Source organism: Pezoporus wallicus, unplaced genomic scaffold, assembly GCF_028554395.1.
Source record: "Pezoporus wallicus isolate ANWC-B61680 ecotype Strahan unplaced genomic scaffold, APGP_CSIRO_Pwel_v1 contig_5785, whole genome shotgun sequence".
In the NCBI taxonomy this organism is placed as follows: domain Eukaryota; kingdom Metazoa; phylum Chordata; class Aves; order Psittaciformes; family Psittacidae; genus Pezoporus; species Pezoporus wallicus.
Genome location: NW_026641150.1, coordinates 1,585,728 through 1,598,507, shown reverse-complemented (window position 1 = coordinate 1,598,507; position 12,780 = coordinate 1,585,728). Strand labels below are relative to the sequence as shown.

The 12,780-nt window shown below is 42.6% G+C and overlaps 1 protein-coding gene across 8 annotated transcripts in view; it reads right to left on the bottom strand.

The window, feature by feature from the left end:
* The window catches only part of TMEM255B (transmembrane protein 255B), a 63,788-nt gene extending 51,508 nt beyond the window's left edge, over positions 1–12,280 (bottom strand). For 5 of the 8 annotated variants that reach the window (XR_008973891.1, XM_057422296.1, XM_057422299.1 and 2 more), the window contains exons 1-4: positions 12,206–12,275; positions 9,845–9,898; positions 5,234–5,376; positions 574–636 (exon numbers count right to left, since the gene is read on the bottom strand). Coding sequence is in view for 7 of the 8 variants with exons in the window: in XM_057422296.1 (XP_057278279.1) it covers positions 574–636; positions 5,234–5,376; positions 9,845–9,898; positions 12,206–12,257 (312 nt within the window). In the remaining variant the exon portion in view is untranslated. Of the gene's footprint in view, positions 1–573; positions 637–5,233; positions 5,377–9,844; positions 9,899–12,205 lie in introns of all 8 variants that reach the window. The other 3 variants (XM_057422298.1, XM_057422302.1, XM_057422297.1) reach the window with 2 other exon arrangements.
* Positions 12,281–12,780: the final 500 nt, after the last annotated feature.

Genomic DNA, 12,780 nt, shown 5'->3' with positions numbered 1-12,780 from the left:
GAGGTTTGCAAAGCCAAGCTAAATCTAAATACAAATTACACAGCATTGTCAGATCATGTCCGACCTAGGCAAGGAATCTTGACCGACAGAGCTCTCAGGTTTTTAATTCTTTTTAACACATACAGTTTCAGGAGTGTTCCTGACTTAAAAGAGCACAGGAAGAGATCACCTGTTACTGTTGATATGATTGTGTTGTGCTTGTTCCTGCCCAAACTGACATGACCTGTGCACTGTGTCTCTCTCCCCATCTTTCTCCCAGCTACATGGTCCTGGCCAAGCTCTGTCACACAGCTAATCCTACCTGGTTGATTCACCTCACTAAACCAGCAGCAGAGTACTTCAGTAAAAAAGAGCAGGCTGCTTCTGTCAGCAGTCAGACCATCCCTTGCCTTGTACAGATGGAGTCACTGGGCAACTCATACTTCTCTGAAACTTCTCAGAAATGGTGAAACAAATAACTAACATTTTAAGTCAGATACAGCAGTTTTAAGTCAACGGGAAATCCCTGCTTTTTGTGCTTTTCAAGACATTCTGAAATGAAAAAAAACGAAAATGAAAAGGGCTGTTACTTACTATTTGTCGCCTGTTCTCTACCAGGTAGATGCCAACGATCCCTAGGAAAGATCCAAAGCCAAGCTAAGGCAAGAACAAAACCAACAGAAACACGAGGTCAGGTTATTTGGTCAAGATACAAATGCATTACATTGATATCTGAGCTGATGTATCATACAGATGGGATAACTTGGGTGAGTCAAGGGAATGGGTGGAAGTTACTGCTGGACATAAATCATATAGTGTAATGGGGAATGACCACAACTGCAGCTCTTTAATTCAGAGCAAAACTTGTCATGCCCATGGCAGTGGGGTTGGAACTAGAGGATCTTATAGTCCTTTCTGACTTTAACTATTCTATGATCCCGTGAACTAAACAGAAGCCTGCAGAGTCATATGCTTCTATAACCTGTCTACTGCTAACCACAGTCACATAGTTTTAAGCTCTTTTTAAAAATGAAGCAAAGTGAGAGAAAAGAACACTTACGTTTAGCCCATATATCATTATTTTGGAAAATTGCAAAGCTTTAGGCAACTGCAGGCAAAGAGTTTTCCTCGAAAAATTTACATGTTTCTGTCATGCAGGTAACCCAAGTTCAAACCCTTAGGACTATTTTTATTTGACTTTAATGACTAAACACTATCACATATTCCAGCAAAAGTCCTCATGACAATGGCAAAATGACCACTACAGTTAGTTTCAGCATGGGACAGCTGCAGCACCAACAGCCACAGGAGAGAGGAAAGGAAGGGATGCTGGAGTAAGCTGGCCTTGCTGTTCCTGCAAGTACTGCTTCAACACCATGCTGGCAGAAAATGTCCCCTCCTTATGATGGGCCCATGAAAGCTGGAAGAGGTAGAAACTCCTTGGATTCATGGTTAACATGAGGTACAGTGGCAACAGACAAGACCAGCCTTTCGTCAGACTTTCCTGCAGTCAGCACTCCCACTAGGCTCATGTGGGCTTGGAGAAAAAGGGTCTTCCTGGTGCCACACACCTGAGATGTGACTGGCCACAGACTCAGAAACAGCTGCAGCAGGAGCACAGGTGTCAACAGGCTTTTTCCATTGACTTGCCTGGCCACACGCTGCCCTGCAGTCACTGCAGTATCAACCTCACTTCACTGTCACACTCCTTGCTGTGCTCTTCACTAGGGCTGACATTCCCAGACTCACCTCCTCAGCTCCCACCCAACCTACCCATGGACGAGGCACAACATTTCTGCTAAGGAACCTAAGGCCCTTTCTGGAATGAGATCCCTGAATATGGTTCAGAGCCTTTCCTCCAAGCACAAGTTAAGTTTTTAAGGACAACATGTCCCAGCCAAGGGTTTAAGCAATGCCGGTAACTCCTTGCTGTTATGCACAACTGCTCACAGCAGAAAGCACATCCCCTGGAAGCACTTTACTCGCTCAGTATCACAACAGGAATCCATCACACCCTCTCAAGAAAGCAAATGTAAGGAAAGAGAGCTGCTCTTGAGTGCTTTGGGAAGATTTATGTGAAAGGGAGGCACAAGGACTAAAAGCAGAGACTTTGAAAGAGTGAGCAAGAATATTCATGCTGACAGCTGAATAAGAGAGACACTTGGAACTGTGAACAAGGACACTTTGTTCAGGGGACAGCAACTTTGTAAATTTAGATAACCACATCAAAATGACACCTGGTTCTAAGCCCCATTTCTCATGCCAGTGGGAGCAATCCATAAAGCCCCATTTATGGCTGACGCAGGGGACACAGAACGGAGTAATATTATCTATGTGAAGAAAAAATGAGAAAATTCTAAACAATGACAATTAAATCAGAAAAAACAGAACCACAGAGATCACAATGTAAGCCATGGCATTGCTGAGATTGGTTTAGAGTCATATGCATTCCTTTTTTTGTCTGTTTAGACAATAGGCTATTTGGGTTGGGAATAGGAGTCCAGATCAGTATGGTGACTGGGACTGGACTGGTTGAAGCATTATAAAAATAGCAAATGAAAATAATACAAGCAGTAGTCATAGAGAAGTGACATTAAAATATAAACAGTATTTATAAGGAAGTGAGGCTGAAGAAGCTCCAGCTCTGTGTGGCTTTGCAGTCCATTCCACAAAGACATTCCTAAACCTAAACAAATGATCAAGCAATAATCTAAATAGACACTTTCCAAAGTGGAACATTACACTAACTCGTCTACACACAGAAATATTTTATGTTCAATTACTTTAGATGCATAAATGCAGATAATACCTAGCACTATAAAGATGTATTTATAAAAATGCTTTTTCCAAAACAAATGACAAGTGACCACATATGCAAAGAAATTAAGGCACCTAACTTAATTTCTTGAAGCCAGTGGGAACTAAGCAGAAGGCCAAATTATATTATGGACTTAGCCCTGCAGCCCTGCTCTGCAAATGCTCCTAAATGCAAGTAAATCTATGCAAGTGGATAGTCTTATTCACCTACGTAGGGCTTTGCAAGGTAAATCCTAATTCTGCATGGGATCTAAGACAAAGATCCTTTACCTAAGGTCAGTGGTGATTTAGATCTCACCTGCCACCCCTGAAGTTGATATTTTGCTACTGGATTCCATGAGAAATAGATCTTATTTTCCACTGTAATTAACAGTCTGACCTCATAATCTTTCCTTTCTTTGAGCCCAGTAGTTAAATATGTATTCGCATTCTCGCCAAAGCTTCAGGTATCTGAAAGTGCATGATAAGCTCTATCTTGGTTTTCTAAGCTCTCCCTGCTGTCACCAGAAAAGAGAAGCACCTTTTGAGGGTCAGCTCATCGGGGGCTGACTGCTGACTGGCAAAGGAGAGGTCATCCCATGGTCCATCTGCCAGTGCTGCATTGGAGACCACATGCAATGAGGCACGAATGCAGCAGGGCGGTCAGACACTTCTGACAAGGCTTTTGGCAAGATAGCATGCAAGGTCTGCATAGCACCTTTAACTCCTGCTAAAGGTTTATGGTATTTAGTGGATTTATGAAGTTTTAAACTGACAATACCCATCACCCTTTCTCAGTTACTTCAATAACCCCTTATGTGCACAAAACAGTCTGAATTCTACGAAAATTATTTAGCCCTCACAATCTTTTGAGGGGGAAAATGATTAAGAAAAGGTTTTGTTTTCAAAGCATTCTGATAAATTCTAGCTATTCTATCTGGTTATTAATGACATTTCGTTATTCCTAAAAGAAGCTAAATGCTGAAATAACTTGGTCTGTGCACGTGGGTTTATTACCTATTAAGCTTATTAAAGGCCACAGCTCAAAAATCGAACTTCTTTCTAGGGAACAAATGCAGGTAATACAGTCTTCTAAAAGATTTTAATTCAAATTAATCTATTTTAGCTTAATGAAAGGAAAATTCATTCTTTCAAGGTTTTATTCTTGGAGCTACTTTTTGTTCTATTTTTAAAACACGACTCCTTATAGATCATTATTCCAAAATTATCTTTCTGAAAGACCTATTCTCAGCATGACACTAAGATATAAGAGAACTTGCTTAGGAGGAACAGTTCTAACATTAAATTAAGATAGAAGAGGACTTGCTCAAGAGGAACAGTTGTAACTCACCAGTTATTAACGGGAATGCAAAAATGTATACACAGTATTAAAAGATACATATCCATCTTCTCTGGGCATTTCATTTCAGAGAGAACAAAAAATAAAACAGTACCTTACAACATGTTTTGGTTGTTGTGAAGTCACGTAAGTAAGCAGGTGCCTAACTACACAAATTTCTTTCTTCACCTTGCACCCTCTGCCTCCTGGCTAGCTTGAGGAGACCAGATGATGCAGATGAGCCTTTCTTAATTTGCTGCTCATACCCTCTTTTTCACATCACTGCCCAGGTATTTAAAATGTTGAGGGTTTTGACTCCAGAGGTTTCCATGCTTTTGGATATGACCAATCCCTTGTTCTGAGATCAGAATGGGCCATGGGGGTTGAACTGTCAAGAGTCTGACAGGGCTAGACCTCACCAGAAGTCACAGGGCAAAGTAGACGCAACTCAAATCTTGGGCCCAGTGCAGGAACTTGGTTAAATGGCCAGCTCCCAAGGCAAAAACAAGACTAAGGATTTTGAAAGAGGATCTTGTACAAGAGGACTGGCAGTAAGACTGCACAAGAGGATGTTAGGCAGGCTACAGGGAGAAGTTTCCACATGCCCATCCACAGGGCTTTCCCTGTGATAGACCCAGCAGAATTCTGGGCACATGGACAAGAGAGCAGAGTGGATCTTTCTGCAATCGAAACAGTAAACCTCTAAAAGGTTGTTTGAATTTATCCCATGCCTCCTGTCCAGTCACTTACACACCCAATAGAGACCAGTGGGAAGTCAAGCACAGGTTCTCACACGGAATCCTGTACCAAACATACTGCTGTGCAGTGCAGCCTTACCCCCCTTCTGCCCCCTAACAGCCTTCCCCCCTCTGGCACTTCAAAAGAACAGACTTTACCCCCCTACCTTATCACACATGCTAGAAAGAGACCAAAACAAAGACACACATCTCTCCTGTGAAATGCAGCAGGACTGTTCAGGGTTGAGGTTTTTTGTTTGGTTGTTGTTTTGTTTTGTTTTTTTTTTTATCAGATCTTCCCATATCGAGCTGATAATAATTTCTCTGAATTACTACCTGTTATCTCTGTACCTAATAATCTAAAATAAGTTTCTGTACTCACAACGATGCCTGGATAGTAGCCTCCCACAGTAATGTTTTCAGTTCTTGTAGTAGCTGCCAGACCTATGGTCAGTATGAAAACAGACACTACCAGCAGAGAGACTGTGAACCAAAGCGAAGTCTTCTTCCTTTTTGCAAATTGTCCTGTAGGAGGTGGGGAACAAAAAAAAAAAAAAAAAGCAGCTTTTCATTGTGATCATGGCAGAATAAATATAAAATATCAAAAGATTTTCTTTTTTAATCTTTTCTGTTGGTAACCCGCTTTTGTTCTCCCACTAAGGAAAATTGCTGGCAGACCACAGAAGGAATTAAAAAACACAGAGTTAGATAGAGCTCAGCATAGCACACGCATCGAGTACATGCACAGGGAAAGTTTTTATTAAGCTGAACTGAAAGTCAGTGACAATGATAATTACACCTTATCTTCAGCAACATTTATAATTAAGTATTGCTCACATCCGTAAGTCAGATCCTGCAGGCCCTAGACGGTTACCTACATGAAGCGCTAATGTGACTCTACCTGGACAGAACATAAAAATTCGTATTTTAGACAAGATCACAGTATCATGAAAACAAATGTGATCTTCCTATTCACTGAAGTAAGCAAGCCAATCTCTGAAGCAAAGCTGTAACAATTTTGACCAGGGAGTGATACATGGGATTACCTTTGTAAACCAGTAGCTGCTTAGTGAAATACATTCAGTATCAGTGGGATTTGGATTCAGATATCCAGAAGTGAATCTTGGCAGTATTCGAGGCCAGGCTGGGCAGGGCTTTGAGCAACCTGGTCTAGCAGAAGTTGTCCCTGCCCATGGCAGGGGGGTTGGAACTGGATGAGGTTTAAAGTCTGCTCCAACCCAAAAACATTCTGTGATTCTATGCTACATGACCCTACCTAACAACAGGCACCCAACGATTCAAACCATGGTCCCCCTTTCTGCTGTTTTTGCTTTGAATGGCAAGGCAGTACTGTGCAGGATCATCTCTGGAGCGCTGGGCCATGGGATACCATCCCACCCCAGGCTGTAACTGGGCAGCATGGAGCTCCAGAAAGAACACAAGAGGACGGGGCAATGTCTCTCTCCTTTGTGGCCTCATGAAGCTGAGGGGAGATCTCAGGATGAGGCAGAGGCTGTGGTGCTGCACTGAATACTGGAGGCAACAGCCCTCACCAGGGAGCAATAGGTGAAAGGGGAAGGCAGCCTTGTGTGGGTCAGCATTGTGTTTCTGCAAGCAGAAACCATTTGCAATGAATCACTTGAGTTTAAAGTCAGGTAACTTGGTTACAGTTCAAAAGGCAGGCTAGATCAGTGATATTTGCAAACGAACTCAAGTAGTTTCAATTAATAAATGCATTTATAAGAAAAATCTCTATTTGTTGACATCTCCCCAGTAGAACAACCAGTCTTTCAGTGTGAAATGCAAGCATCCTTGCTGAAGAAAAAATATCATATGTTGAGCTTATGTACAAAGTAATGCACAAAGTCTTCCACCTGAAGATCAAGAAATAATCCATAAGACTCTCCAGATATCTCCCCTCTAGCCTGTGCCCCAGCTGTCTGCCTCTGCCAATTCCCTGTTAATCCATGGAAAGTCACTGGGGACATGGAAACAGAGAGGATCATAATTATCAATGAATTCTTCATCAAGTGTATGGGATTAAAGGCAGTTCTTTCAAAGAAGCCAGTTCACATGGCCAAGAGGGGAAAGCAGACTTCAGACTTGTAACTCCACAGATCAGTTGCCCTTCCCAAAGCCTAAAATGATTTATTCAATATATTTACCAAATTTTAAGTAAAATCTGATGCCCTTGCCACACTATCATCTTTGAAAATTCATGGAGATCCGAAAATCCCCAATAACTGAAGAAAGGCAAATGCTCTACCCATCTTTAAAAAAGGCCCAAATGATGTTTTGGGGAATTACATCAACCTCACTTTGGATCCTTGGAAGCTGGAACCAAAACTAAGGAGCAAATCCTCTTGTAAGATATTTCTGGGCACATAAGGAAAAGGTGACTGACAACAATCACCATGGATTTACTAGAGCCAAATCATGTCTGATCAACCCTGCTATGACAAAATGACTGGACTTGTGGAGCCATGGATTGTCTTTTATTTTAAATCTAGTCATGTTTTTAATGTGGTATCCCATAACATCTCATAAACCAGTTGGGATATCATGGCCTGGATGGGTGGACAAGCACATGATTAAAAAACTAGCTGGATTGCTGAGTTCAGAGGGAAATTAAGTAAAATGAATTCAACAGAGGACCCCAAAAAAGATCAGGGGCTGGTGCACTCCTTGTTTGACAAGAGGCTGAAGGAACAGGGTTTGCTCAGCCTGGAGATGACAGGGCTTTTGGTTGCGCTACCAGAGATGGTTGTCAGAAGTACAAACTCAGGCTTTTCATAGTAGTGCACAGCAGGAAGACAGAAGACAGTGACATAAACTGAAATACAAAGAACTTCAGACTGGTTATAGGAGGAGAAAAAAAATTAAAAATCAAATCAACATTAGGACAGTCGAGCATTGGAACAGGGAGCCCAAAGAGGTTGTGCTGTCTCCATCCTTGATCAATCAAAAAAGCCCCAAGAAATCTGGTCTGACTACATAGTCAACTTTCTGAGGAACCTTCCCACTCTAATTATTCTAAGACTCTCTGGTTTTATGATAATCAAGGTTAGGCTAAAGGTGGCTTAGGTATGTATGCTCATATCCTCTCTTATGAAACTATAACTGCAGTGTAGGCATACTCTAAAGGGAAGTAGGAACACAAACCTTCTGAAAGCCAATGGGACAGATGATTCTCAGTCAAGTGTTTCTGAAACCACTGAATGTTTTTATAAAAAGTGCTTGAGGAGCTAAGCCTCCACATCTTTCTCAAATTAACACCCGTACTGGAAAAGGTTAACCAGATTGCATGGAGATAGACTAAGGGTGCAACCTGTCCTCCAGAGTTTTGATTATTAGTAATGATGTGCAGAAAAGAAAGACATGAGTCTGACTGCCCAGACTGAGTTTGCTTCAAATTATCTTAGAAAAAGCATGTTCTTGGTATGTAATTGGAGTAAATCAGATGTGGATTTAGTGAGCTAAACCAGAAAAGAACGTCATTATTTATAGGGTAATTTTTTTTTTTGACTGAACTACATTTTGACTTTGAAATTTACCCATGCCAGAAGGCACTTATATATGTGATACCCTTCAGTCCTTACATTCATCAATGTTTTACCACCTGCATCTCAAATCAGAGGCAAACATCCAACCGCATCTCTTCTTTTTCATACTCCAGTTTGGAAACTCATAGCTACATGCAGTTAGCTATAAACTCCACCCTTAGGAGAGAGAACTTACAGGCAGGAGCATAGAAAAGGCTCCTTCTGGAGCAGACGCAAGATCTTGTTCTCAAGGATTGCCGTATTCTCGAGAAGATCGTTAGAAATTGGGACTAAATTGATTTCCGCTCTAGCTGTCAGACTTTCCTTAGTCACGTCAATAAAAATCTTTGCTGTATATCAAACTGTGTATAATTACATGTACATACATCACCAGTATATTGTGAGGCCTAAAGAATATTTGTAAATCAGCTGAAAAAGGCTACAGCTGCAAAGTGTTCCTACTATTAGCTTCCTTCTGCTATTTTGGTTGTGTTGGCTCCCAAGATATGTCGAGTCTTTGTTTACTGATGTTTGTAGCAGTTGCCATGCAGCTTTTTGGATTTGTTTTTAATACACCTCCCATCCAAAACCCAATGCTAGGCTATTCCCTCAGGAGCCCTGTCGACAGCACAGACAGGGGGGCTGGCTCAACCTTCTTCCCTGACACTCCCTGTGACAGGGCTTGGACCGAAGGCTGACCATACACAAGAATTGCAGTTAAATTAAGAACAGAGGAAATGTTGCTGTCAGTATTTCTAGGCTGAATTTCCTTCCTGTAGGCTGATGCTCCTGTAATGAAGGCAACAGTTAATGCAGGCTATTGACTTTCCAATTTTTCAATACTGAAGTGTGCTTCTGAATAATTTTGACATTTATGCCCTTTAACTTCTTTAACAATGATTCAGGAAGAACACTATAAACTTCTAGTTTGGACCTTAATCCAGTTTAGTTATAGCTTCAAATTCTTATCTCTAGCATACCAAAAATCAAGCATGTAGGAAGAAACCTTCTTGTCATATCCTTATTAGCATTAGCTTGAGGCTGAGGTCAACAGAGGATGTGAACATGTTATCACTTTCTATTGGCAATATTCTTCAGCAGTTTTGGTCAGTAGAGTATTAACTGAGTTTGGATGCTGTAGCAATGGGCACTACAGTAAAAATTGGGAGATAAATTGGAGAGGTCATGTTGCTTCCACATCACTGGCTTGTGCTCTGCCTAGCACAGACTTAAATTGCGCATGAAAAGGAACAGTCACAGAAACACTCTCTGCTTTGCTTTTGTCAGGCAAAGTACCTGCTCAAGCCACTCAGCCCTGCTACCCCAAAGAAAAGAAAGAGAACACTGTCAGAACAAGGAGACACCAGACTGCTGCCTCCCTGGGACAGAAAGGCACATGAGGAGAGAAACTGAGATCACCCTCCAGAGAGTAAAAAAGAAAAAAAAAATACCTGCTGAAGACCAAGTTCTGCTGGACTCAGCAAAATCTCGTGCTCGCTCATCAGCTGCAGGAAACAAAATTATATTTACAATGCTCTGTTCGCGACAGCTGGGGGATAAATTCAATTTGTAAGAAGACTACGGAAAATGAATGGTTTTGTGGGGAGGGGACAGATCACACTGCTGGTAAAAAGCAAAGTGCTGGATTTAATGATGAATGGTAGGGCCTGGATTTGAACAAAGCAAAGGGTGAATGAACAAGTTAGTGATGAAACATGGCATGGAATGCATCCAGGGGTCAAGGGAAAGAAAGAATAGAGTGAAAGAGCATCTCTCAGCCTTGGAGAAAAACTTGCATATGGCCTGCAATTTAAATAAAAGCAAACCAACAAAGGTCTGCAATTAGACCAAGGCAACTATGCTTTGCTAATTTCACCACTCCTTTTAAAATCCAGCTTTAGACATCATAAAGTCTGTTAAAAAGTGTGGAATGTTGTTTGGCAAGGAAAGAATCGCTGCAGGATGTAGCAATTTGCGGGGATCACAATCACATTTGCTGAATATTAGCACCACACAGTTTCATACCTTCCTCTTTGATGTAGTTAAGGTGATCTAAATGGAAACACTTATTTCAAATACGTGCCCCAGCCCAATGTGTATTAGCATCCTAATATGAGAAGAGGGAGGAAACTTTTGTAGCAGAAAGCACAGTGCATTTTTATTACCTAATGAATATTATTTAAAAATATTAACATGTTTCAAGGAGTGGCATTAACCATATATAAGATAATTTCAGCTGTAATTCACTATAAACAGAGGAGTGTAGTACAAAAACTATCTTTGCTGCTATCGAGAAAAATACTTAAGGGAAGAGCTTTGGAGCTAAATTAATAACTTCTAATTGCTGCAGTGCTCACTTCAGTGCCACCTCTCTCAGCTACAGTTTTCATTGAGTATTTTCAAAAATGGTTTATAGCATCAAGATTTAATTAATTTTACATTGCGTCCCAAAATTAAATGTGGTGGACTGAGATACTTGAAGGAGATATTCATACCTGCTGGTGGTGACTGCTTTCCCTTCTCTGATTAAATGCCTGACTTGTCCAGAGTGCTGAACTAATTACACCAGATGCAACAGCGTTTGTTTCAAGCCACAAGATCACAGGTTTTATCAGGCCCATGTCTTATCTTTATTATGAATTTGTTGATGAAGAATCTATGAGTGTGTTACACATTCAAGACCACAGGAAACACTACTGTGCTCTTTCACCTCCATCAAAAAAAAAAAAAGGAAACAAAAAAACATTTCCCCAAACCTTGCTATATGATGTAGTGTAGCCATAGTAAGTGATACTGTGGAGTGTCACTATGACTTCATTGCTTCAGCAGCAGTTGTTTCACTAATAAATAATTGAAAGAGCAGCTAATTACTAGTTTAAAGCTAGAGTACAGATTCTTCTTTTTCTGCTGATTACATTTTAAAAGCATATCTTCCGCTGCTACATCTTCAACACCAATATTTCTTTTTCTTAAACTTGGAAGCGAAAAAGGTAAGACCTAATGTGTTATCTTAACTGGCTGTTAAGATAGTTGGGTACATAGCAAAGTCTGTGTTTATCCTTCCAAACACTACACAGAGTAATTCCTATCAATAAGCTTTGTATTTTTCAACTTTAATGAATTTCAGTGGAAAAAATGAAATACTTGTCCTTTCTTTTGCGCGTGTGTTTATTTTCCTGGACGTACACTGTAAATATAACCAGCACACCACTTCAGCAGCAAACCACTACATTAGTACAAGCAGGAGGAAAGAAACCCAAGCCGGATGAGAACCCACCGAAAGGCTACAGCCCCGCTACGGCCCCTGCCTGCCCCAGCCAGCTCCGCACCCTGCTCACACTGCCACCTGCTCCAGCACAGCACCTGCCCTTTCTTACCCAGCACATAAGGGCATCTCTCACATTAATTTTTCTGTTAACGCCCCGCATACAGTTATTCGTACTATCTATCGTTAAACCATCAGCACAGCAGCTCATAAAGCGTGGCAGACAGCTCCAGAGAACTGGTGTTTAAAAACACCGCAGTGAGTGAGAGTCAGAGAGACAGCACGACCCGCACCAGCAATCTCGGGCTGAAATCCCCCAGTGTTTCACTCTGGGGACACAGCCCGGGCAGAGTCCCCGCTTGCGCCTTTCCAGCCCGGTAGCCGGACCCGCGGCAGCTTCGCCGCCCGGGGCGGGCGAAGCCACTGCTCCCCTCCAGCCTCGCCCGCCGGCCCCCCTGCAGCCGGCTTCCGCTCTCCCGCCGCGTCCCCGGCGCTCACGCCCTCAGCGGGGCAGGGAAGTTGCCGCGGGGCAGGTGTCGGGACTCACCTGTAGGGTCCAGCGGACCCGACACCGCGGCGGCGGGCTGCGGCGCCATCATCCTCCGCGGACACCTCCGCGCCGCTGCGCTGCTCACCACGGCCGGTGCTGGCCGCGGGGTGAGGGCTGCCGGCGGTTCCGCCCAGCGGGGGAGCTCAGCGGGGGCCGGGGCGGGGCGAGCGGCGCTGCCTGCGGCGACGATCGCTTCGTGGCGCCGGACCAGCAGCTCGTTCTGCTCGTCCGATCATCTCCAGGCTGACCTTTGGGCTGGTGGGGGGCCGGAGGAGCACAGCCCAGGTCATAATTTGCCCAGTGATCAATAGCTTAATTCATTTTACGTTCCACCTGTGTCCCAGGTTTGGTTTCGCTTCTTGATCTGTTCTTGACCTGCGGCAGAGGACCAATCTGTCACCCGGTGGAGATGAAGCTTTCCTTTCAGCTTTCCGCTTCCTCCTTTTAAAAAAAAAAAAATCAATACCAATCAGGAGTAAAATACTACCACAACCAGAAATATTAATAAAATTAGTAACAAAACCAGGCATCTCAGAGACGTAGGTTATGGAATGCATGGGCTATGACAGGCA